The sequence below is a fragment of the Haemaphysalis longicornis genome, unplaced genomic scaffold (genome assembly GCF_048455015.1).
Source record: "Haemaphysalis longicornis isolate Haplotype H1 unplaced genomic scaffold, Haemaphysalis longicornis Haplotype H1 scaffold_1, whole genome shotgun sequence".
NCBI classification, from domain to species: Eukaryota; Metazoa; Arthropoda; class Arachnida; order Ixodida; family Ixodidae; genus Haemaphysalis; species Haemaphysalis longicornis.
The window spans coordinates 326,597,309-326,622,229 of NW_027526203.1; the positions used below are offsets into that span (position 1 = coordinate 326,597,309).

At 45.7% G+C, this 24,921-nt stretch overlaps 1 protein-coding gene across 1 annotated transcript in view; it reads left to right on the top strand.

The window, feature by feature from the left end:
* Positions 1–24,921, top strand: part of LOC144159591 (uncharacterized) — a 146,615-nt gene that overhangs the window by 81,588 nt on the left and 40,106 nt on the right. The window contains exons 7-11 of the mRNA XM_077691178.1: positions 2,447–2,632; positions 8,212–8,385; positions 9,194–9,260; positions 11,686–11,865; positions 13,447–13,599. Coding sequence (XP_077547304.1) covers positions 2,447–2,632; positions 8,212–8,385; positions 9,194–9,260; positions 11,686–11,865; positions 13,447–13,599 — 760 coding nt within the window. The remainder of the gene's footprint in view (positions 1–2,446; positions 2,633–8,211; positions 8,386–9,193; positions 9,261–11,685; positions 11,866–13,446; positions 13,600–24,921) is intronic.

A 24,921-nucleotide genomic window follows, 5' to 3' on the forward strand; every position in this document is an offset into this window, starting at 1 on the left:
GAGCATATATATAGCAGAAGTCGCGCCGCAGTCGCGAAAACATTGTGCCCCGGCGGACTGCATCTGCTAGGGCAGGAAGTTTCCATTTTCCTGTCTTACGGGGCCAGAAGTTTTTATTTCGTGGCTCAGAATTCGCTTCCCGCTGCAAAACGAGCTGTACGTCAACGTTTGCGCGTTTCTTGTACACTTTTACAGAGCGAGATTTGTTGCACTTCCGCCAACAGCGTTGCCGCAATCACGATACCGTCACGTTGCGCTGGGATTTTCGCATGCAGACGACGCGACAGCCAGGAACTTCTTAATAACAGTTGAGGCTCTAAAGCTTAGTGAAAGACACAGCTGGGTGCGGCAGCAAAGGAGTCACTGCTATGTGATGAACTCTGGAACTAAAAAAAGTTTGTTGAACTGAGCCATTCTGGAATAATTGACTGCAAAGTTCTAATGCGTGTTTTGCGAATCCAGATTACACCAGGTCTATAGCGTACGGCGAAGTCGACTATACGAATTAATTGGGCTACCTGGGGTTCTTTAATGTGCGCACAAACCTCATACACTGAGGTGTTCTGGCACGAGATCGCTACGTGCCCCATCTTGTAAAATAGCGCCTGTCGTACTGTTGCTGTGTTATGCCTGGAAACCAAGGTCACAAAGTGAAATTATGCCGCTCGAGTAAGAAAGAGCGTTGCTGGGCAACATGTCGTGCAGTCGCGTCGGTCACGCGGTAGTTGCAGGATGTACAGAGTAGGACAGTATGCAAAGGACGTTAGCGTAGATATAGCCGGTTTCTGGCTTTCGTGGCCTTATCTCCTCGTGTGTGTGCAGTGTACTGCCTTGATCTCCTTTATGACTTCGCAACGGCATCAGAGAATAGACACCCAAAGTATTTCGCCGGATATGAATTCTTAGCGCCGGGCTCGTCTAGCTGGGCAACACTTATACAACAGACAGCTCAACCTAGCTCCATTGACCCTAAGTGGTGGCTAAACTAGACAGCGCAAGTGGCGCAGAAAGGGGAGTGCGAGAATTAAAAATAAAAATACAAACTAAACACCAAGAATTAAAAAAGGGGAAGAACAAGATAACCAAGAATAACCAAGGGGTGCTCCCGTTGCGCGAGCGCTACCACTCGCAATCTCCTTAGTGACGCGAGTGTTTTTTTTTTCTTGTGTTTATCCTCCTTAAAAGAAAACAAAAAAACACAGCCTGCGCGGCTAAGAATCACACTTTTGTCATGATGCTGAACGCATTAGCCATTGACCCATGGTGGCAGTTTGTTCAGGAAGGCAGCCATAATGTCTACATCAACATTTTCCCATGAGGATAAAAGCAGTTATTGCTTTTCCCAGTCAGTCCTTGAAAGTGAATGCTTAATTCAGCGCTCAATGCACGTTTGCTGCACCTTAGGAGGCTTGCACGCACGACAGATGAATGATCTTAAATATCTCTTGCGACAGAGACCATTTCTTACTCGGCATCGGGAGCCCATGTATATGTAATAAGTCTCCAGCCGTTCATAGATTAAGCGCACTCGATCGGAACTGAGACGATGCGCACGCTCATGCTGGCCCTAACTCCGTAGCACACCGTCAGTGGCCTCTTCCAAAGGGCGGCGCCGTCGAGGAGAACAGTGAGATTGAATTATTGTTTTTTTTTTGTTTTTGTTGCTGTTGTCTTGGTGAGGCGCCGTGCTTCCCCGGTAAACATCACACGGGCCTTGGCGGAACACCATTCGGCAAGGGAGCCTGACCGTGTTCCTAGGTTTGTCTGAGTTCCCCTTACAGAGTTGGGAGGCCACGTCTCTACGCTCTTCGGGTCGGCTCTGCTCGTGTGGCCTAGAATAAGTTCCGCTATAGTATTCCGAGCTATGTCCAGCTACTCGCTACAGAGTCATAGACCCGATAATTATGTGCGGATGTCATTTTGTTACTTTCTTGTTTTTTTATCGCAATTTTATTTTCGTGATATCAATATTGGTACATCCCACTACGCTTTAGTGATGAGGAAAATCATTTTTTTTTCTTTTGTGCCCTTTTCTGTTCGATTTTTCTTGGAAGCCCAATATGAAATCTGCCGTACGAGGAAACCGGCCTTCAAGGACGGCATTATGGGCGTGCTGGGTATGGCGTACGGAAATCCCGTACACTTTGGCGTGTTATTAGAGAGTTTTAGCAGAGCGGAGAACCGGTTCCGGTACGGTACCCGGTAAGCGACCGGTGGTACTGCGCCTGCGAAGAAGCTAACAAACTGGTTGTGCGCATGCGCAGGTGTACCGGTACGTACCGGGACCGGTTCTCCGCTCTGCGAAAACTCTCTATATTTCGTCTTATCAGAAACGCAGCGTGAGCCCTGCCGGTAATCGAGCCCGGGACCACGTGCTAGCAGCACAAAATTGTATCCTCTTCGCCTCCCTGGCAGGCAGGCCTTCAAAGCGTTTGGCACGTTGCAGGTGATACGCGAAAGGAAGGCTGAGCTGCTGGAGCAGAAGGTGATCGACGGCCTCACCATCGGAGAGCAGGTGATAGGTCAAAAAAGGCGGCAGGCATTCCTGGACCTTCTGCTTAGTCACCATATTCAGGACAGCAGCCTCACCGAAGAAGACATCAGGGAAGAAGTTGACACCTTCATGTTCGAGGTACAGAGCTGCCAGCTGTCTGGCTGCCTAGCGGGGTGGTCATTTTCGCATGCCAAACACGCATGACGTAGTGTTGACTTCCCTCCGAATATTCTATTCATGGATTCTTGAGTTATCCGAAACCTGATGGAACCATAGGACTATATTTAGAGAATAATGTGGCCTTATCAATCGACCACACATAATATCGATCAACTTCAAGGGGATTCTTATCACTCATGTAGGAGGAATAGTGTTGCTGCCCCACTCATGATGTTATGCCGTTGTTTGTCGAAACTCAACCTGTTCGGCTAATATTTAAAGTTAAGAAGAATAAAAAACAAACGGAACCCTTTTCGTCCCTTTCGCCGAAATACTGCAGTGCTGTCACAATTGTTCGCAATGTTGTATGATGGTGTCACGGTCTTCAAACCTTTAATCTTTACTCCTCCTATACTTAAGGCGGCCGTGAAGACAAAATGCAAATTTGGTTCACTAGAAAGACTGCTTTATCCTGATAACAGTAGTACGGATTTTGTCACAACTTCAAAAAAATTAGTAACGGAGACATTAAAGAAAACATGTGAAACAGTGGTGGCTCCCCAGCCACTTTCCGGCAACTTTTCTATGACGTCACAGAATGTTGTTTGTGCGATTGGCGGTCGCCGAAGTGATCCATCACTAATACACATGTCTGGACTATTGTAGTGGGGACTCCAGTTATGTTTGATCCCGCCATTTGAATGCTAACGTGCAGTTAACACAATGAAAATTATGTTTTTAGTGCTGACCCATACGGCGTCACTCCTGCCGCGAACACGTCACTGAAGAGCGAAATTTGAAAGTTTTTCAATACTTCTCGCGCGTCTTTTTTTTTTTTTTGTTAGCAGATATCTTTCGTGGCTGGAATGGAGCTGAGTGAGGTGCTGAAGCCTAGTTCTTTCAAATTAAACAAAGTTGTATTTTGTCTTCATGGCACCGCTAATGTCGTAACACGTTTTGTTCAAGGGAAGTTTATGCAGGGTTAAGGCCCGTTCACACTTGCGACGAAGCGACGCGATTTCTGTCGCGGCGACAAAATTTGGTCCAGACAAAACGAAAAAAACGATCGCCGCGGGACAAAGGGACAGAACTCCTATCGGTTTCGCTCGCTTTCGTCGCAAGTGGACACGGGCGTTAAGCGTACCACACTGCGTTGAATAGAGCCCAGGGAACTAGTTAGTGGGTCATCACAACCAACATCAGCAAATTGGAAAGTAGGATCATGCTACAAAAGGGTCCCTTGAACGGAAATGTGTCGTAAACAAATGCTTTCAACAAGGCCAAGAACTCCGAAAAGGAGCAGCACATTGTACGCCTTGTCAGAAAGAGCGCACAGTGTTGGCAATTCCCGTGAGGGTTCGTTTAAAAGCTCTTAGCTCCCTCAAAATCTGCGTATTGCTTTCTTTAGGTTGCATTTACTAAGTATCATTTCTTACGCGCAAGAATGAGAAGCTGGTGCTTAGTCACTTTACCTAGATGACGGTCAAAATGATGGTCATAAGACATTATTCCATGGATCGTACCCGCACTTGTTCAGAGAACGCCTGAAGCCAATCCTGCCTATAAACTTTTAATGTACGCAGATGTAAAAAATGCAGTAAACTAAGGGAACTCTAGGACTTGCGCTTTCAAATATACGCAGCAAAAATGCTGTGATGAGATCCGGTGAAATGTATGTTCCGTTGCTGTTGAACTTTTGGGATTACGTCTGGCCGCTCCCACTGCAAAGAAACGGAACAAGCACTTCTCGGAGTAAGGGTGCTCTCATAATACGGAACGTGACTCTTTTTGTTGCACATAATGAATAATAAACGTACAATATATGCACCATTTCTACACTTCAGTGTGTATAGCCAGCACTAAGCCCTATTACGCATTTTCATTTGAACAAGAACATGTTGATACACTAGAGGAAGTACCCGGCGATGCCCGAGTGCGCAAATATATCAACGGATCTAACACGTTACAAGGAAGGCATAAAAATGCGTGATTTGACACTAAAATCCCATTTACCTCTTAAGTGTCGTTTGCAGTAAAACCTCAGATTATTTTGTACACATTGGTAAGCGTGACATATGCAAAAGGGATAGACAAAATTTCATTTAAAGCGACCCATGTCCGGGTTCCCAACGAGAGCGCTCTGGTAGGCCGGGTACGCGCCTAAACGGTACTCCGCAGGATTGCGCCGCGGACGTCGGCAATGTGGAGAGCGAGGCGAGAGCACAGGATAAGGCGAAGATTCGGTGGAGGAGCGTCCCAGCTTTTCCAGGTGCATGGAATGTAGGGTGGTAAAACGTGTGGATATAAAAATTGGGTAGATCCCCTGGCACGATAACAAGTCCAGTAGGTGTCTTTCACGTCGGAATAGGCACCACACACCTTGCTGTGAAGAGTGCCAGTTCCGGTCCCAATGTGGTAGGTAATGAGAGAACGTGAACAGGCTTGTGAGGTAATCAAGATTTTTCGAAAGAAACTTTTCGCAATTTTTTTACTCCTGTAGAGGTGTATTGAAAATTTATTTAGACTGACATTCTCCGCCATTAAAAAAAAATGTACTTCTGAAATTTCAAGTCCCTAGGTACAGAACTTTGGTTTGGGTGTTGATACCACATCTTAGCCATTTTCACTTCTTTAGGTGAGCAATTTTGAAAATCCTGCTTGCCGTTTTGCAGGTTTGTTGGGAAAAAATGCGAAATGTGTTCTCAAGCATCGGTACGGGTAACATATATGAGAAAAAAATCACTTGGATGTAACAACGGGCTGAATACATATTAATGAATCTCCAAAAATGCGTAATTCACCCCAAATTCAGATTCGCCCCTTTAGGCGTTGGTTGGGGGGAAGCCCTGTAAAACCGTTTTTACACATTCGTATGTGTTACCGATATCAGCAAAAATCAGCTAGATGTCTGAACGAGCTTGCGAGGTAATCGGAAAGTTAACAAAAGCATTTTGCCCTTTTCCCTCTCTTAGAGATGTAATTTTAAAACATCCAGCTTTACTGAGCTGCTACAGTTGATTGTGGTGTTTAACGCGACGACGCTTCACAGGCGATGATGCGAGCCGTAGTGGAGGGCTCCGGATTAATTTTGACCACCTGGGGAACTTTAAAGTGCGTCGAAATCTCGAATACACGGGTGTTTTTGCTTTTCGCCTCCATCCGAAAAGCGGCCGCTGCGGCCGGGAATCGAACCCGCGTCCTCGTGCTCAGCACCACAATGCCTTAGCCCCTGTTCTACCATGGCGGGTCAGCTAATACATGACAGAATTGTACTCCCGAAGTTTCAAGACTAATTTGGGAAACGTGACTCTCACTGGCTTAGAGATTTCTTCGAATGAAAACACTAGATGTTTTTTTCTTTTTTCGAATTTGTGAGGCTAACGTTTGTCAGCCAAAATAACTTGATGCATCAACGGCCCGGCCCATACATGTATTGAGGAACCCTTAAAAGCACGCAATTTTCCCCGCGATTTAGATATGCCCAATAGGGGTTAGTGAGGGGGCAACCCTAAATGTGCTTTTTTCAAATTTTTAGGGTTACAAATTTCAGCACGAAAATTGTGCTTAACGTTCAACTTTGGGGCCAATGTCGTCAACCGGCCCCCTGTTCGTTGTACAATAAGTATAGCGTTGATTGGCATGTACAGTAGCCGACAGTTTTTTGGGGTTCCGAAAATTCGGACTTGCTGGGTATTTCGGACTTTCCCGAGGAACCGGCAGTTGTTCCATAAGAGTAATGACTCACGGATTTTTCGGACTTCTCCTTTATTCTGACTATTTTCCGTTCCCCTCCAGGTCCGAAAAATCGATCGGCTACTGTAGTTAGGCCTACCGTTATGTTGCGTAACATAATGCCTATACATAGACGTTAGGCTTAAGATGACGCTTTGTGCTCTAACGTCATCAACCGGTACCCGTTACAACAACTACAAAAGCACTTTTAAACTCATTGTACTTCAAACTGCATGCGCCGGTTAACGGCATAAGACCTCAGAACGCGACGTTACGCCGCGCTTTGAGGCCGCGCTTCGAGGTCTCACGACGGCAACGCTGTACGGAAACGCTTTTTAAACAGGATTGTATGCGGCTTCAGCACGCGTTGCTACAGAGGCTGCTAGGGCATGCACAAAGCAATCAATCAATCGATCGATGACTTCGAGTCAATCCACTACGATGGTCTACCACAAGAAATCTGGGCCCGCACCCTTTATCCTATGCGTTTACTCTTAATTAAGGACACCGAAGCCACAGTAGTAGTACAGTAGTACACGAGGACACAGTAGTAGTACTGGACAACACATTATAAGCAGGAATATACGCCGCTTTCGCACGATATTCTGTCGCTGGTGCACAAAACCATCTGTAATTTTTTTTTGCTTTTATGCTCGTCTATGGTGTGCAGATAAGCGTCATTCGCTTGCACAAGCGCCCCACATCTCCCCCCCTCCCCCCGATAGGCTTCACTTAATACCCCATTCGAATTTACATACAACTTTGCACTGCAGCTAAAATTACGGAGACACTGATGTTCCTGCTACGATGCAGTTATCACAAAAGCATGGTTGTCACACTGTTAAACGTGTACTTTCATTGTTGCCATTAGCATTTTACGGTTGCACCATTTTCTTATATTGGCTGCTATGACCTGGCACATACTCGAGTTCGCATGCCAAGCGAAGAGGGCATCTAGAGGGAACGCATTTTCCCACTTCCTTAATTGCTACTTCCATGATTATTCTGCTCAAATTACTAATCATGCCTCGAACACAAGTTTATAAACCGAGGGACACAACTCATACACTAGGTCCACATTTATCGTTTTCCTTTGCGTCTTTTCCTTCTCTCTCTTACTATAACTCGGCAGCTACCCCTGTTGGCATCTTCAAGCAAGAACACATTATTTGGGAATGTACTTTGCTAGTCGCTTATATGTATTACGCATGTAGTTCCCAGTAAGTATCTCTACCAAACGTTTCTTAGTGAAAAGCCACAACGTATTCACTAGGTCCATCTTAAGTCAGCTGAAACCACCGAACTGTGGTGGTGTTAGGGTTGTGCGCTCATCAAGCTTTCAGAAGGTGTCTGTTTTAAATCCCACCCAGACGCAAACTTACTCAATTGTATTTTCAACTTAATTACTATACTTTTTATTCTATGGGCTGCCAGCCATTTAGTATGCCGTCCATCGGCTGTTTTTTGTGCTGTCTGTGTGCCAAAGGTGCCGGTTTTTCTATCTACCGAGTTAATCCATGCTTTCTACAAAACCGTGCTCGGTAATAGCTATCCAACACAGTTATTAACTGGTCTACACTCACAGTATAGTGCTGACCACAAACGTTTGTCGAAATTGACGTCCCGGTTATCACAAGGGTGCCGTGTTCACAGCCGTTTGTTTTAGGAACTACTGTGGCCGGCGTTCTTCTTTTGTTGTTGTTGTTGTTTCGTTGACTATTGATCCCGCCCTGACAATTTTACGCTTACTTGGACTCCGGCATTTTTTGGCCAACCAATGTAAAAATGTGTGTCACTCTCTCGCCTTGCTTTTTTTCTTTTTCTAGGGCCATGACACTACAGCCATGGGTATCTCATGGGCTATGTATTTGATCGGACTCTACACAGATGTACAGCAAAAGATTCACGAGGAGCTGGACGGGATCTTCGGAGAGGATAGAGAGCGTGCCATCACACCCGACGACCTCAAAGAAATGAAATACCTGGAGTGCGCTCTGAAGGTGTTTATTGTGCTTTTGAGGCCTTTATACATTTTTGGGAGTGGGGGAGAGGGGGGGGGGGTCTTATTTCTTATATTGTCTAATTTTTCAAAGCAGCCGATCTCGTAAAGGAGCGAGTCAGATTCCTTTCTCCCTTTTGCTTCAAGGAGAATTAGCAAAGTCTCCTGACAACATACACAATTTTCCCACTAAGTATACCATAACAACCACACATATTGTCTTGTACCGAAGTACCCGCAGACCTGCCTCCACTGACATATGCTTCAACAAACCATGGGTTGTGCTATTGCGGTATGAATTCCATTGTACGCTAAACGCTGCGATGTGTTTCGCGCATAACCATAACGTTCATGTTTTTGTGACGACAGGAGCATAATCAAAAGAGATAAAAAAAAGTGAGTGGGAGTTTTGATGAACAGAAAATTGTAGTCTTTCTTTCAAAAGTTCTGAACCACTCTTATGCCGATGTTTCTTGCAATCATTTTTGTTACTGGGACGCAATAGTCCCTCGTTGCCATTTTGCTTGCTGCGATCGAGGGGTCCATTATTAATCAGTGTTTTCGTTTATATGAACTTGGTATCAACTTAACGTTCTCATATTAGGGAGTCCTGATTAATGCAGTCAATAATACTTATGACAGCAATACAAGAATAGGATGATTAAATTACTCTATTGTTGCAGGAGTTCTAAAAAATGCACTTCATTGATCTTGTGTTTATTACAGAATTTCATGAAACGTTTTTAATGCTGTTATTTATGCTGCAACTGTACCTTTTTTGGCAACATTCACATGAATTCCCTTTCTAGGAGTCACAACGACTGTTTCCATCAGTGCCATTCATTGGAAGAGAGCTAATGGAAGACGTGGTAGTGAGTGAGTAACAATATTTTCTACAAATAAATGACGTAACAGAGCATTTCAGAGCTAAAATAAGACATAGTTTTGGCCCCAAAATACACACAACGTGTGAACAGCTGCAAAAGTGGCTGAGGTAAGACATACTTCGTTCAAAATGGTCGGACTCGAGCTCTGTTTTGTGAGCACGTGTAACAGCTGGGCCATTGTTACTGTTTCTCGAGCGAGTGGCAAGAGGTAGCAGAAATATCCCAGCGGCTTTATCTCTCGAATGGCTGAAATAAAAATGAATGCTTCGGTCTGGTTTATTACGTCCTCATCCGCTCAGCTTAAGCTTAAAGCTGGCTCCAACAAGGAAAAGAATCTAAGCTCCCCTCGCAGGTTTACGAAGCTTATTTGCGCTCAATCGCCTATCGCGCAATCGGCTTGAGTCATCGTTTATTGTCCGCTTTACTAATAAAGGCAGTCGGTACTTTATGACTACGCAGAATTTACGTGGGCGCCATTTTTGTTTCGTGTGTGGAAACACGTTCAGAAACATTGACACTCAACACCACGGAGTTGTCCAATGCCGAATGAGAATTCTTTTCGAACGGTTATTTGGACCATTTTTAAGGAGGAAGCCTACGATATCGCTAAACTTGTATACGATGTTGTATGGCAAAGGCTCATATGACTTGTTTAAGTGGATGCACGAAGTACGAGGGTTACAACAATTTTCCATAAATTCTATCATGGCGACCCTGCATTCCATGCGGCAGGACGGCCTACTGTTCTAGCCCCGCATGACTCAGTAAGCTACAGCTATCAACTCTGAATCTGCGCAATTTGAAAGTCGTTTTATTTTCAGAAAAAAATCCTTTGCCTGACATGGTCCGCTTATTGGTGTTAAAGCAATTAAACAGGCATTCGTAAGGGTACTGTCACCTTAAAGCAAACGTGAATCGTAATTTGTAGGTAAATATGGCGCTTGAAGCATGACTATAACATGCAGCAATTAAACAGGAATTCTTAAGGGTATTGTTACCTTAAAACAAACGTTGCTCGTAATTTGTAGGTAAATATGGCGCTTTAGGCATGAATATAATATAAAGTATGCGAACCCGGCACTGAATGGCACTGCTAATGCAGAACGTATATGACCTGAGTTCGACTCCAAAAGAAACTGCAAAAATGTTGCTTTCCCTGTTTTGCACTCTGTTGGCAGCTCTGTGTGCGCAGCTCACGGCTCCATAACTATTTTTACAGCGACATACCCCGCTTCGATTACAATAGCGATATTAAATCTATCCATCTGGAACATGCATCACTTGGTCTTTATTAAAAAAACAGCTTTTAGGCTGCGTTTGAACCCGCACAATCACTAGTACACATGATTGAGGCGCGCAAGTAACTCAGGAAGCACCCCAAATGCAACTTAGAGAGAGAGAGAGAGAGAGAGAGAGAGAGAGAGAGAGAGAGAGAGAGAGAGAATAACTTCTCTTCTCTGGCTTAAGCTGTAGGCGCGAGAGTGTTCAGATGTGCGGCCGCCGCCGTAGTCCTCGTCCACAGCAGTGAGCCTGACTCTAATGTCGGCTTTAACATTTTCACTGAAGTGGTGGGAACATTTTCAGTGATCGTTTTGAAATGTTAAGAGGTTCTTCCATAACTTGGTCAGGTCATTCGTTTGGTAAGTTGCTCTTTCCATATGACAATGATGATGCGGAGAAAAAATTTCTTTATGACGCTGATAGGGCCATGATTTGGAGCGCAACAAAAAAAAAAACACGGATGAAGAAACAGAGATAAAAATACTAAACGAAAGCAAGAACAGAGAGGCGAGGGAACTAACCGAAGCGTATTATATCAGGGAGAGGGCGGATAGCTGTGTAAGTGATACCTGAATTGCACTGTGGAATAGCGGAATGGGCTTTGTGAAAAATGTGCTGTAAACATGTCTGTCTTTGTTATCATCTGTGTATGTGTACGATCCTCCTTCCTCGTCCTCTGTTTTCCTAGGGTATATAAGCACATGCCGAATAAAATAGTTGGAAGTTAGCGCCTGTCTCGATTACTCAGTTTCTTCGTCCGTGTTTTTTGTTGCGCCCCAAATCATGACGACTGATCACCAACTAGCCCAGCAAGAAGTTCTTCTCAGGCTGGTAGGGGCTGAGTGAGTTTTTTTGTCTGTGCCGCAGAGGTACCATAAGTAGGAGTTGTATAAAATTGCGAGGCAGTTCAATGGTTTGCTGTCACGATTAAAGAAGGGGTTTATTATTAGAGCTTGGCATCCCAAATTGAAGCCGCGAAGCCCAGCTACTACCATCAGAAGTAGCACTCAAACAGTGTACCGCTCTTTGTAGGTGCGAAAAATTTAAGTGAGTGTGTTCCACTGCGAGCATCCACGCTCCTGCCTGACAAGCGGTTCGCTGACTTCAGTGTACGTCTATCTTTTTCCCAACAGACGGCTACACGGTCCCGCGGGGCACGACGTGTTTCCTCTTCACATTCATGCTCCATCGAGACAAGGAGATATTTCCCAACCCAGAGGTCTTCGACCCCGATAGGTTCCGCCCAGAGAACTGCGTTGGAAGGCATCCGTTCGCCTATGTACCTTTCTCGGCCGGGCCGCGCAACTGCATAGGCAAGTGCAAGTTCACAGCGTTTCAGATAACACACAATTCTGTTCCTAGTTACATGCCGTGCGATGCATGCGATTTTCACATTGAAAGTTGGCGTTCAACCAGCGCCCACACGGTACCTGTCCGTTACTCAAAACATGATAGAGTAATGCGAGGTTCAGGACCCGATTAGCACCAGTAAACGTAAATCAAAACGTAAAGTAAAGGAATTGCTAACAAAACTAGCAAAAATAATTATGAGCTTCATGAGGTATGATTTTGTTAGAAAACTGTTTGTGCACAGAATGCGTGAAATGCTTTCTCAGAAAATTGATGCGGCTGCCACTGCCTGATAGCCAAATATGTTCTTGTCATTTTGAAAGCGTAGTGCTTGGCGGGCTCAGCTTTTCTGAAACCTTATATTTAGAATAAGAAAGCACGTAACGCTAGAGTGTTCTTTCATTTTAGCTTTCATTTTAGATACGTGCGGGCTCGTAAATTCCTCCAGGCAACTTTTCGCGATTCGTCTGAATATTTTTTTATGGTTTGCTTAACCTTCACAAGGCTTCACTTGACATATGAGCCGCACTAGTCGTTCGCAACATCCACTGCCATTAGACTTAGGAAGTGCGAAATAATTTCCGGCGATAAATTTAAACGGGTCCTGCAACACCTATAACCTCTCCCTCAAGAATTTTCTTTATACGATCAGCATTAATGATGTTTGTCGCATACCACAAGAGTGCTAGCGTTTTATTTTTTCCCCCGTCGTTTGTAACATAATGCAAGTTACTGCGCGCTTGCTGAGGGGGATGACTGGCCTGGACATTGCACACGTCTTTGTAGAACCACCGGCCATCGCCTTCGTTTCACAGATTGTTTCCTAGAGCTGGCGAAGATGGCGGCGCCATTTGTTGTGCACGTAAAAACGTTTTAAAATTACCCAGGCCGGTGCACGAGAGTCGCGGTCCTCGCGGGCTTGCATATTTGCAATTCTGACAAAATGTTTCAGCGTAAACCCGAATCAACGTATGCCATGCTGAGCATTTGGGTTTGATTTAGGGGTTCCGTGCTTCGTCCAGGGTCGTGTTAAATGTCGTACAAGTTGTTGCATCTATCAGCGAAGGCAACGCTAAAGTTTCTGAAAAGTGTTGCGGACGTTCAGAACAAAACGAAGGCGGGTGCCAGCAGCGAGAAGTTCGTGTTTTTATGAATCTTTCCGTGCAATGAAATCCTTCTACCCTTACTAAGAAGCACAAGTTCCAAGAAGCTGAAAGTGGGTTGCACCAAAATGTTTAACTCGCGGCAGGATGTTACGTCTGTGTGTGTATACATTGTGTTGGCTAGCTCCTCTGCTAACGTCCGGTAGTGTGATATATCCGCTTACATCTAGGATTTAATCCCGGCTACACCAGATATTACGGCACGGAGGCTCTCACGTGAACCACGGACGCCTAGTGCCTGAGAATTATTGCTCAGCCCTGAACGTTTTGCGCTTCAAGGCTTTGTTTCGATTTTACTGCGGTGCGCAGTTTTTCTGCTGCGCTTGGCCTGCGTGGGCAAGCGTGCAAGTGTCGCGTCCTCACCTGTGTTTGTGCTTGCAGGTCAGAAGTTCGCTCTGATGGAAGAGAAGGTGGTCTTGTGCTCGGTACTGCGGAACTTTTGCATCCAGTCCGTCGACTTCAGGGATAAAATCCACCTTGTGGCGGAACTGGTGACGCGTTCTAAACACGGCCTCAAAATCCGGTTAAGGCCGCGCTAAGGAGCAGTGCGCGTTCTTCTCGTTGTGCAACACCACGACCTCCTGGGCGGAAAGGCGAGAAAAGCAGACCTCCATCGCATCGAGTCACGAAATTGCGAAGGCAGCGTCCGTGCTTTTCTTCGGCCCGGCCCGAAGTATGAAGGCAGCCAGCATGCAGAGCTTTCGGACCACCGGGGAACGTGTGATAGCCACGCTAAAGACAGCACCGGCCCAAAGTCCTCGAGAGCTCTTCCCCAGTCGCATCAGAGCTGCGGAGGCAGCAGGCACCTCCGAGTGCCCGTTTCCTCGCCGCCTCTATCTCTCTCCAATGCCTCGTTCTTTTTGTCTTCGATGGAGATGAGATTCCTCTTCTCTGTCGGCCATCAAGTGATCGTGGCAAGCGGGGAGCGACGAAGAAAACGTCCACCAATATGTGCCTTCGTCTCCTCCCCGAAACTTTCCCTCACTCCCCATGTAAATAAGTTCACCCGCCCCTTTCCCGGACTGATCAACTCGCCAACCCGCCATCATGGCATGGAGCCACTTTCTCACTTCTCGAAGAGGGAAGTTATTTTACACAGTCTGTGTGTGCCTGTGCTGCGTGTGTACGTAAACTAACCCCTGGAAACTGCGCTCAGTCCCGGTGTGTGTGTGCGTGTTTGCGAAGTAGGGAGTGCATGTCTGCGCGCGAATGTGTGTGGATACATGTACCGCGACTCCTCGAGAGCCAGCATCTCTGAAGGGGAGTGTGCCTCCCGTCTCGTTTCCCCCCTTTTGTGGATGCCTGGTGATTGTGGCAGCGTCTCCTGGATTCCATATGTATCTAAAGAAAGAGAAAAAGACGGGACTTCTTTTTTGGTGCATCTAGTGCTAAGTGAAGCACGTCTTCATCTGTGACACAAAGGCAGCATTTGATCAACCAAGATTCCTCGTGAAATGAGCTCTCCCTCCACAGTGTGCCAACACATCGACTCGGTTCTTTCGAGATCAGCCCCTCAGGCTCAAAGCAACTCCGCATAAATGAAAATTCGCGCACCCTACCTGTATAACACCAATAACCACACTTCACAACGTCTGAGGAGAAACGACTTACGCGTTGCGCCTTTGCTATATACTAGTCCACTTTTGTTAATGAAGTATTTTCTTTTTGTTGATTTTCACTGCGCGGTGCGGTTCTTAAAGTGCGGAGAAAGTTAACAGGACCAGAAGAATAGCCAAGCGCGAGCCCCGTTTCCCGCCGCTGATAAGCGACACGAAAGTGGGCCCTCTGCATAGCGCGCATGCTCTAGCCCAGGTATATTTTCCCATCAGTCGCAGCACCACAAAGCTTCAAGGGGCGTCTCGTTCGAGAACTCGTTTTAAAACCCGGCGCAGCCTCTTCGACAGGGGACATCGTGTACGCACAGACAATACTTTGACTACCAAAGATAACCAGAGCTGTCCTGGAAGCTCTCAACAGTAAGCACAGAATGCAACGTTTTTCATCGTCTTTTCTGTACGTGTTCCGGAAGGGGGCATAACCTTGAATCTTTCGCAATGACATGAAATGTCCATCTCGCTATCACGCTCACTGACACCAGCAGTTTTTTTTTCTCTGACATTTTAACTCTGAAAACGTGTGCGTGTACCGGTGCACGTGCTGCTGTTTTAGCTCCGGAGCACGAACTAATCTGCTGAGGATACAAAATCAGTAATTTTGGCGCCTATTTAACTGACCACTTGTTTTCTTGTTATCTTTTTCCTAGACAATGTTCCAGTCAATGGTGTGCTTGTCTGTCTATTTATTTTGTTACATGGTGGTGCGTAAGACGCCACTCTCTTTGGCTGAATGAAGACAAGAAAGTGCTCCGCTGCTGTTGTGAACGAAAATAATAAAAAAAGAGAACAAGCTTGACCCCCAGCGCACAATATCAAGTACGTAATCAACAAGCTCCTGCAAGACGTTAGGTCTAGCAGCAGGAATCATCGCATATCAAGCAAAATATAAAATACACGCCTGCCATTAGAACGGGAAAGCCCCAGGCGATGTGCCGTGCAGGCAATATTTCTCGCTTAGAATTCAATTCATATGCCCGAACAGTTTCAGTGCTTGGATGAGGTATAATGGCCGTGTCTCGAAGATATCGCAATCACAGCAAGAACTTTTCGAGGCGATATTTATAAATGTACACACGCTCACGTACACCATACATAAAAATGCTGGCTGTCTGCCTCCGGGTACATGGAATTTAACGGTCATATTGCGACTAATTCGACAGAGGGGCTTCCATCGATGTAATGAGCAAACTAAACACTTTGAAGCCAGCGGCTGTTTTAATGCATATGCGCCACATTCGGGAAGAAAAACAGCAGATATTTTTTAAGGTCCGTACAAGGCGCGCGGCCTTGCAGGTACCAACCCTTCATGGAGATGATCAGTGGAGGACGAAAGAAATTGCACGAAGCACCAGTGTAATTCAGTCGATATGTTTTTACCTATCGAGGTTCTTCGTGTCCTTCGAAGTCAACCCAAGTTGTGGAGATTTCGAATACGGCACCTTTTTATATCTTCTTTAGCAATGCATATACACTGCACTAACAAACAAATGAAGGGGGCGCTCTGCAATTAAAGGCAGGAAAGTTTAGGTGAATCAGATCTTACTTCGCGCTAATACAGCAAAGAAATACAGACAGCGATAAAGTGGCGGCCTAATTGTGCAGTGAATAGCGCACAAATAAAACTAAGCGTATCCTGTGCCACATTTTCTGGTTAGCCTCGCAAATGAGGGGCACAAGCAGTAGGTGAATCAAGTCGCGGGGATTAAAGTACGCAAAGGCAAAATTGAACCATTGGACCGTTCTCTCGTACGACGCATATGCTGGCTCTTCTTTAAGCAAGCGAAACAAAATTCAGTGAAAGGAAAGTGTGCTCCGGGCGGAAATTCAGATTGCTTAGAAATGAGGAAGTCGCAGTTATTTACAACCCAATTAAAAGGGAAGTCTGCCCTTGTGTTGTACAAGTACACGGTCCTCGGCAACTCTTTTCCTTGTGTACTTCTTTATGATAATGAGAAGCAGTTGAAAGAATGTGTGAGCTCATTGGTTGAATTGATGGCATAGCTTCTGGTAAAGCGGACACCATGCATGACAAAGATTGTTGTTTTTCGCTATACAGTTTTGTGACTCTGTTGAGTCTTATTTCTCATTTAGGAGGATGCAGTCTGATTTTGTGTGAGGAAAACGACGACATTTACAGACAGATGGTGTTTAAAGAAAAAGCTTTCAGTTCTGCTCTCTTACCCTAAGCGCAAATCAGCTTCAGTCAGTTCCGCATCATCAGTATACCGGAACTACATTACAGCCAGAAGCTTAACAAAAACCTCATGGTTACCTAAATTACCAGTTCGATAAGATTAAAACAGCAAGCCTTAAGTCTTTAAAGCCGGGTGAGTGAGTAACTTTGCGGTTCCAATGTTTAAACAACTCCCTTACCCCATTAACGGTTCCCAGCTTGCTCCTCATCAAACCATCCTGGCTACGTATCCGCGTGTCCCTGGACATGCCTACGAAGGCGAATTGCGGCTAGTCGCTTAGTCGAATATGCAGATATCCGTCAAATAAGGCGGGTTCAGTGCCGCAAAATGTGGAGCCTTTATATCAAGACATCCTGCTTGCAAGGGTAAGATTACTTTGTAGCGGACACCCCACCCCTGCAAGGGCTGGCGAGCTGGCTTTAGTATTAGGGAGTGTCAAAGGTTTGCAAAATTTTATTGATTTTTTAAGCGTTACATTGTTTAGTAATTACGCATAATCCTAAAGAGCGCAGTCTCTCTCCCAGAGCCGAGAGCTGTTGTCGAGCGGGATTGGCGGTGCTCATACTGACTACTAGTCTGCTGTACATAGACATGGCTACTAGGCGTTTCGTTCCTGTCTGCGTAAAAACAAAGCCTGTAAGCCCAGAAAAAGAAAGCGTGTAGCGACACCCCCATGTTTCGTGAACGCCAGCTTCGCAGTCAACAAGTGGCGACTCGTGGGGCCGCTTTGTGTATATAGGTGTGCGCCATTAAGGGGGCGCCTTAAAGCAGCCCAATCCGAGTTGATTCGTTGTACAGTGTTCGCATTCTGCCGAGCGTGATCGGGAATGCCTGGATGTGTAAAATAAGTTGCGTTTAATAAATTGTGGCGTGAATATTTATGTAACTACCAACAACCCTGGCTTTCGTATGTGTTCAGAATAATCAAGCAGTGCCCTAATGTTCGCACAGTTTCTACGGAAAAAATAAAACGCCGTCAACGACCGAAAGCGCAGGACAAAGGTAGGTAGCTGCCTGAAGTTATTTCTCTGAGCAGCATTTTTATCTTCTTTGCAGGTATAGGACACAAGCTGCACTTGCATTGTTTGGTGTCATGTTTTAGACATCATATCACGAAAACAAATGTGAATGGGCACGATGCAGAAAAGTGATATAGTGGAAACAGCAATGATCAATAATTAGCCACCTTATAAGTCACACCTTTAAACTAAAGTTGTGTTTCATGAAGGTTTAAATGACAATGTGTCGAAGTCATAGAACGAATCATGAAATCGTAGCATATCCTGATTCGTTCTAGGGCTCTGGCTACGCATTTTAAAGTGTTTTCAGTCAATGAAGCTGTGCCGAAGTTGCATAGTGAATGGCTAAGCTGGCAGTATTGCTTTGGGGTTGGTTTATTTCCATTTATGCAGGAAGACGCCAATTATAGTCGAATTTATTTTTGAGCTTATGCACCTTAGTGTGGCAGAAATGATCCACAAAAAGTGTGTGTCATTTCCTTTGTGATGAATGTGGTAGATCACAGAACGTTAGTGTGGCTGTTTTAGACCTGGCAGCGTTGTGGCTCAACAACAGCGAGAGGACTGGCCGTCTGTAGCGCGGAACAAAATGAGGATTCGGCTTTGCGCCGCCTTTGCGCTCCCATCGCAAGGTTGTAAGCAGGTAGTTAAGCTGTTGTTTATTACGATAACGGGCAACGTGACTCTGCGTATCAAAACAATTGGGATCATGGCCTCAAGGTAATGTGGATCAGTTCTAGCTTCACCGGGCTACTTGTTACGGTGCATGACTTACTAGCAGCAAATGGGATCGGTTTCATGGAAGGTAATAGTTAACTCCAATTTTTTATTTGACTAACGGTTGGGCATTTGTTGTTAGAGCACGTGCGTCTCTAATGTCTGGTATTGGCTGCAGCCCATCACCTGTAATGAACATTGAGCAGGGTGGAATTTTGGTTTAGCGACTTTTTGACCTACATGGAACTTTTAATTTCTTTGACGATTTTTGATTTTAGGTGTTCTGCGTTAGTCAGAGGTATATCGAGCAGGATGTACTGCTGGAGGGGGAACTTTGTGAGCTACTAAGGGAAAAATTTTGCTCTAACAAGGCATGCATCACATTCTGTGATAAAAACTAAGACATCAACACCGCCAGATAGAGTAACCAGTAAGAGACAGTACCATTATCATCAGCCTCTTTGTGTGCACTGCAGGAAAAATGCCTCTCCCGAAATGGCAGGTCCATCCAAACAGAAAACTAGAGGGGCCAATGCTAAGGGAATGCTGTTTGTGCCTCAGGGAACCTTCCCAGTACGTCTGCATGTAACAGGTGTAGCCTCCTCTGGTAGGCGGTGATGTCATTTTTCAGACCAGGCAGTATTCCAGAAAAGAATGACATTGTGTTATTTCAATAAAGATAGGTGGGATAAAAGGCTTCAAGCAAATCCATTCCATACTAGCCGAGGTGTAGCTTCAGTGAGGTGCCCCTTTCAGCCCAGTAGCATGAAGGTCCGGGCTGGTTAGTTTTCCGGGAAATCTTTGGGCCAAGAAGACCACTAGGAAACGAATGGGTTGGACCTGTTGACGTTGCTTATTCAAGTCTAAGTCTTTGTTATATTCTGCGTCTAAATAAGACCCCCCACACGCAGGAATAAAGCTCTGCCACATCCAAAATAGCCTCACAAAATAATGAACAGGTTAATGCTTCCCAATAAAAGCACGCAGACTGGAGAACAGAGTCAAAAGAATACGCAATGCTCCCCCCAGGGCTTCGAATGTTTGAGCAGGAGAGAGAGAGAGAGAGACAAAAACGCGTTTTGCATACGAAGATTGCACTGCTGCCGTAGGCGTCTGCTCAAGTTGAGGGAGCAGTAAAAGTGATCAGGGGTGTTAGATGAGGTCCCGTATATCGCTTCCTGTATGAAGATCAACAGTCCTCCGAGGAAGCTTTGAGGTGTTCTGGTGGTCTTTTTGTAATACCCATTCCAAACATTTCAGAGACTTCTCGCGGGCCTAGTCGTATACAGCACCTGGACCAAACCAGCTGCAACCACGTGACGTCGAGGGTGGCTTCGTGTGTTATTGTAACTAATAAATTACGAGCCTTCAAGTGAAAGAAATGTTTTTTGTAAATAATATTGGGTGGTGGTCGCTGCTGACCACTGCTCATTTAAATGTGCGGCAGAAATTAAGTTATCAGCAGAAGAGCCTGGCGAGAAAACTAACGTGGGGACGCTAGAGCACCATCTCGTAAAAAAGCGTAGCGTTCTGTCGAGGAAAGAAGCCTCTCGATCAAGGTCAAAGCTGTAGAACACTGCGCGAGCGGGGAAGCGCGTTGCTATGCAAGGCGTTGCTCAAGCGCGGCAGGAATGCTATGAAAAGCGGCTGCTGTATGTGCAAATGGAGAGCGCGATGGCTGCAAAGGACGCGCAGAAGACGGCCGCAAAGAGAGAAGGTTGGGAGTATATAAAGCCGGGTTCCGGCTGGCGTGCCTTGTCCCCTTGTGTTTGTGCAGCGTATCGCCTTTATCGCTTCTTAGAACTGACGGGCCAATTACTTCTTCGATATCGATGCTCAGCGTCGCGCTCGTGGGGTTGAATCGACGCCAGGCCCTAGGTGCGTCCGTTGACTCCGGAGTGCTGGCTAAGCTACCAGTGAAAGCGTTGGGTAAAGAGGAATTTAAGAAAAGAAAAAATAATACAACAAAATTTCATTACAAATAAGCAAAACAGAAAGAAAGCATACACAAGAAAACCGAGAATTATCAAGCGGGGTTGCCTCCATGTTCTGGCCCGGCCTCTCGCTTTTACCTTAGTGAAATGAATGTGAATATTTGCCTGTTTGTTCAATTTGCCTTATCGCCGCTTACGTGATATACTCGGGTACAAGTTAAGAACGGCAATAGCTGACGTTGTGTGTCACTCCGCCGAAGCCACGGATCCGGACGTCAACGCGCGCGGCCGCTCGGAAAAGAGATTACGGTTAATTCGTGGCGTCGTGTAGTTTTTCTCACCTAGTTTCTTTTTTGTAGTTTCAGTAATTTATAACGAGGTTCAGTTAGAAAAATGATGGAAACGACTCGATGATAATTGTGTTTAATGGCGCAAGGGCTTCTAGGCCAAAGAGCACCAAAAAAAGAGTGTTGTGTCTCATGGGAGTTTTATGCAGCATGGTTTTGTTAAAAGATGGTTATGTAAATTGGTGCACAGGGCCACTGATTAATTAGTAACAAATGAATACAACATAGCTGAGAGCGCAGAAAAAGATTTAGGCTTAAAATCAGGGTGCCTTGCGGAGAGGTTTTGCCTACCAAAAAAGATTAAGCCCCTGAGTGTTACGGAAAAATACCTCAGCCCTGTCCTCATAACTTACGGACAAGCTGTGGTTACGTGTGATACGAAATTTTCCTTCAAACATCAACCTAGCCAAGTGGCCTAAAACTTTTTTGTAATTGATTTTTGTTTTATCCGAGAGAAAGTGCGCCGGGTGCAGTGGTATGTGTTGTGTGTATATATTCGCCGAGTGTCACTGTCTTAGGCCCGTATTCTGAGTCCCTCCTCCACTCCATTTGATCCCTCCACTCTGCTGAGGGGAGGATTCCACAATGCTGATGCATGGGGAAATCGATTTCAAGGATCTCCTTCACTGGAGGCTGGAGTAGAGGAAAGACTCAGAATACTAAGGTTAGTGTTTCGAGTGACTTGCATTCAATTAGGATATGGAGTACAGAAAGATCTCCGCCACATTTATCACATGTTGGTCGTGGTGTTCCATTCAAAAGAATGCATGTGTGCTATGTGTGCGCCCTATTCTTAAACGACAAAGAGCAACTTCTACAGACCTGCGTAGCTTTTGTGTCGTGAGTACCTGTTTGTGGTTTAATAGCATGAAGTTTATCTTCTGCTTTCGAGTCCCAGTGTTTCTGCCAGCGTTCCCGGAGTTTTCTTTTAATGAGCGATTTCTGGTCACAGGTCATAAGAAACGACTCGTGTCATTTACAAAATACTCGAATTAAGGCACTGTGTGCGTCGCATGGAGGAACAGCCGGTGCGCGCGGTGACGAGGCGCAGGGGTGACTTCCATTTTAGTTCTTTAGTTGTACCCAACTATAGTATTCAGAACGTTCATAGGAGTTAGGCGAGAGTGGTTTCACACAATAAATGATAATACTGCGCGGAAGGCCGGATGGCAGCTAGTATTTTATGACCGATGAATTCCCCTAGAAGGAGCCTAAACCGTGTTAGCTTCTGGCACGGGAGTTTCTAGTAGCACTTCAGAACGAAGTCCCGCTCCTAACCAAAGAGGACGAAAGCGTAGCATACTGAATAACAGCCTGAGATAATCACACATTCAGCAGTAACCGTACGAGGGTGAAAAGCTGGACAACAGACTGGTGATACCTTCATTTGGACTGCGCGGAATGTTTATAGACGACGAAGAAAAACACGGGGGACATTCACAAGACAAGCGCAAGACAAGACAAAATAGTTCTTAAAGCTTCATTTGGACTGCGCGGAATGTGTATAGACGACGAAGAAAAGCACGGGGTACATTCACAAGACAAGCGCAAGACAAGACAACATTGTTCTTGCCTTTTTAATGTACCCTGCGTTTTTCTTCGTGGTATCTGAACCAACCGCGCAGTCGAAATATACAAGTACCGACTAGCTTCCATCGTATCGTGGCTGGTAAGACGAGGCCTCATAAAACTGAGGATATGATTGAAACTCGAACGAAAATGGAATAGTGACAAAGTGAGCGAATGGAAGGGGGGGGGGGGGCTGTCAAAAGGGATAGACAGAAGCAAAAAGAGCAACATTTGTGCCTACAGCGTGGTAATGAATGACGAAACATCAACCAAAGACAGGAGGTTAAAGGAGCCATGACGACAAAATACAAGTTGGGTTTATTAAAAAGGCGGTTTAGTCCCGATAACAACGATACCAATATCATCGCAATCTTCGAACAAATAACGGAGATAATAAAGAAAACGTGTGAAGCAGTCGCGACCCCCTAGCCAATTTTCCACAACTTTTCTATGACGTCACGGAACCTTGTTTGTGCGATTGGCGGCCGCCTAACTTACCTGTCACGACGACACATGACTGGACGTCTGTAATGGGGCCTCTAGTTCCATTTTACCGCATCACTTGAATGCTAACATGCAGTTAACGCACTGAAAATTACGTTTTATTGTTGGCCCGTATGACGTCATTCTTGCTCATAACACGTCACTGTGGCGCAAAATTTGAAAGTTTTTAAATACTTCTTGCTTTTTTTTCGTTAAAAAACATATTTTGTGGTTGTAATGGAGCTGAGTGAGATACTGAATCCTAGTTCTTTCAAATTAAACGAAGTTGTATTTTCTCTTCATGGCTCCTTAAAGGAAAAAAGAACAAGCGGCAATTGGCACACAAAGTTCTCAAAAGCAGGTTCTTTCCACGTTATCAGTGGTGACTGGGGCTTTCCACAGGGACATTAAAAAGACGAGGGCGCTTGTATATGCTAAGAACAAACATATATTAGGAAGTACAGTAAAATGCAAGTGACAATACAAAAAATCGGTGCCCTTCCAGTCTCTGAAGAAGAATGACGAGCGAAGCTGGGCCCAAAACAAGGACTGCACGAATTAAAACACATCTGTGTGTAATTTGCGATTGAGCATACTTCCTAGCTGCTTAGATGAATGAAACTTGGAAGGGCTTCAGTTTTCCTCTTGAGGACATGTGGCTGTCCATCCCTACCCCCCCCCCCTCGCTTCTAAGGCATCTTTTACTGCCTGTGTAACAAACCAATCAACCCAAACCGCTCCACCACGGAGTACAGCAGTCGGGCCGCATCCAGACAGGATACTTTCACGTTTAAATCTCCCCCAGCCGAAAGTGTATTACAACGCTGAGTGCGTGAAGCCTACCTGCGTGTGCACGCCCCCCCCCGCCCACCCCCCGAATGCACAGATAAAAATGACCAAGGGTAGGGGGGGGGGGGGGGTGGAGATATAGCTAGACGCCGCTCGTTGCGAGAGGCATACAGGACTGGAGAAAGTGGTGGCGGCGGTTGAGAGGAGTATAAAGTGGGGCTGTAACCATTATCCTTCCATGAATGACCATGCTTCCCTGCGGAACAACCAATGTGGGAAAGGCAGTTTAGAAAGACCAAGCATACACCGATCTCCTTAAAGTCGACTTTACCTCTAAACACAAATGCATCGCTGGGAAGACATTTTTTTCTGAGGCAATATAAGACACCGTATATCAAAAATATGGAGGATCAAAGACCTGTCCTTACTTCTATCAATTTTTCCATACGCTTAACACAACTCTCGGGAGTTTTCGTTCCCAGACGCCGAATTTTCATTCCACACGGGCGCGAGAACTGGGGGCATTACACATATACAGCTTCGCTGTAAACTCAGGAAAGGGCAGCGTTGAAAACTGAGCCTCTGATAAACCCAGTGTACATAAAAAAAAAGAAATACAAGTTCCAAAAGACGACACAAAGGAATGTTCGCACTGACATTTCACCATGATAGGGCGTGGGCGTCGTAGTGCGTCGTGGATTGGTGAGGCTCCGTGAGGCGATGCGTGGAGGAGTAGCGATGGCGGCGTTTCTCGTTCCGGGACCTCGGCAAGGAGGACGTTGTTTTTCGAGAAGTCGGTCGGCTGGACACCAGGTCACGACCGGCTGTTAAGGTGCAGCGGACAGCAGGCAGGTGGCGAGAGTAGGCGACAGGCAGTAGGCGACCGGAATAATGATTTAGTACAAATGTCACGCAGTGTTGAGCCAGTCAGGTAATGTATGTTCTATAAATTTTTGCCGTTGCGACTAGTATTTTTATCTTACTTGCCCACTTGGCGGCCAGTATGTCCCTTGTCTGGCCCTCTTCGTGTATGACGCCTCAGCGAAGGTGTGCAGGACAGAAGGGCTGCCAGGATGGTGGAGGGAGAGGAACAAAGTGAAGTCCGCTCGTCAACACAATTCTGTCGCACAATCGGAACCACACTCCTTGCACACACCGAACATCAACCGAAATAATTACCGTAAGGC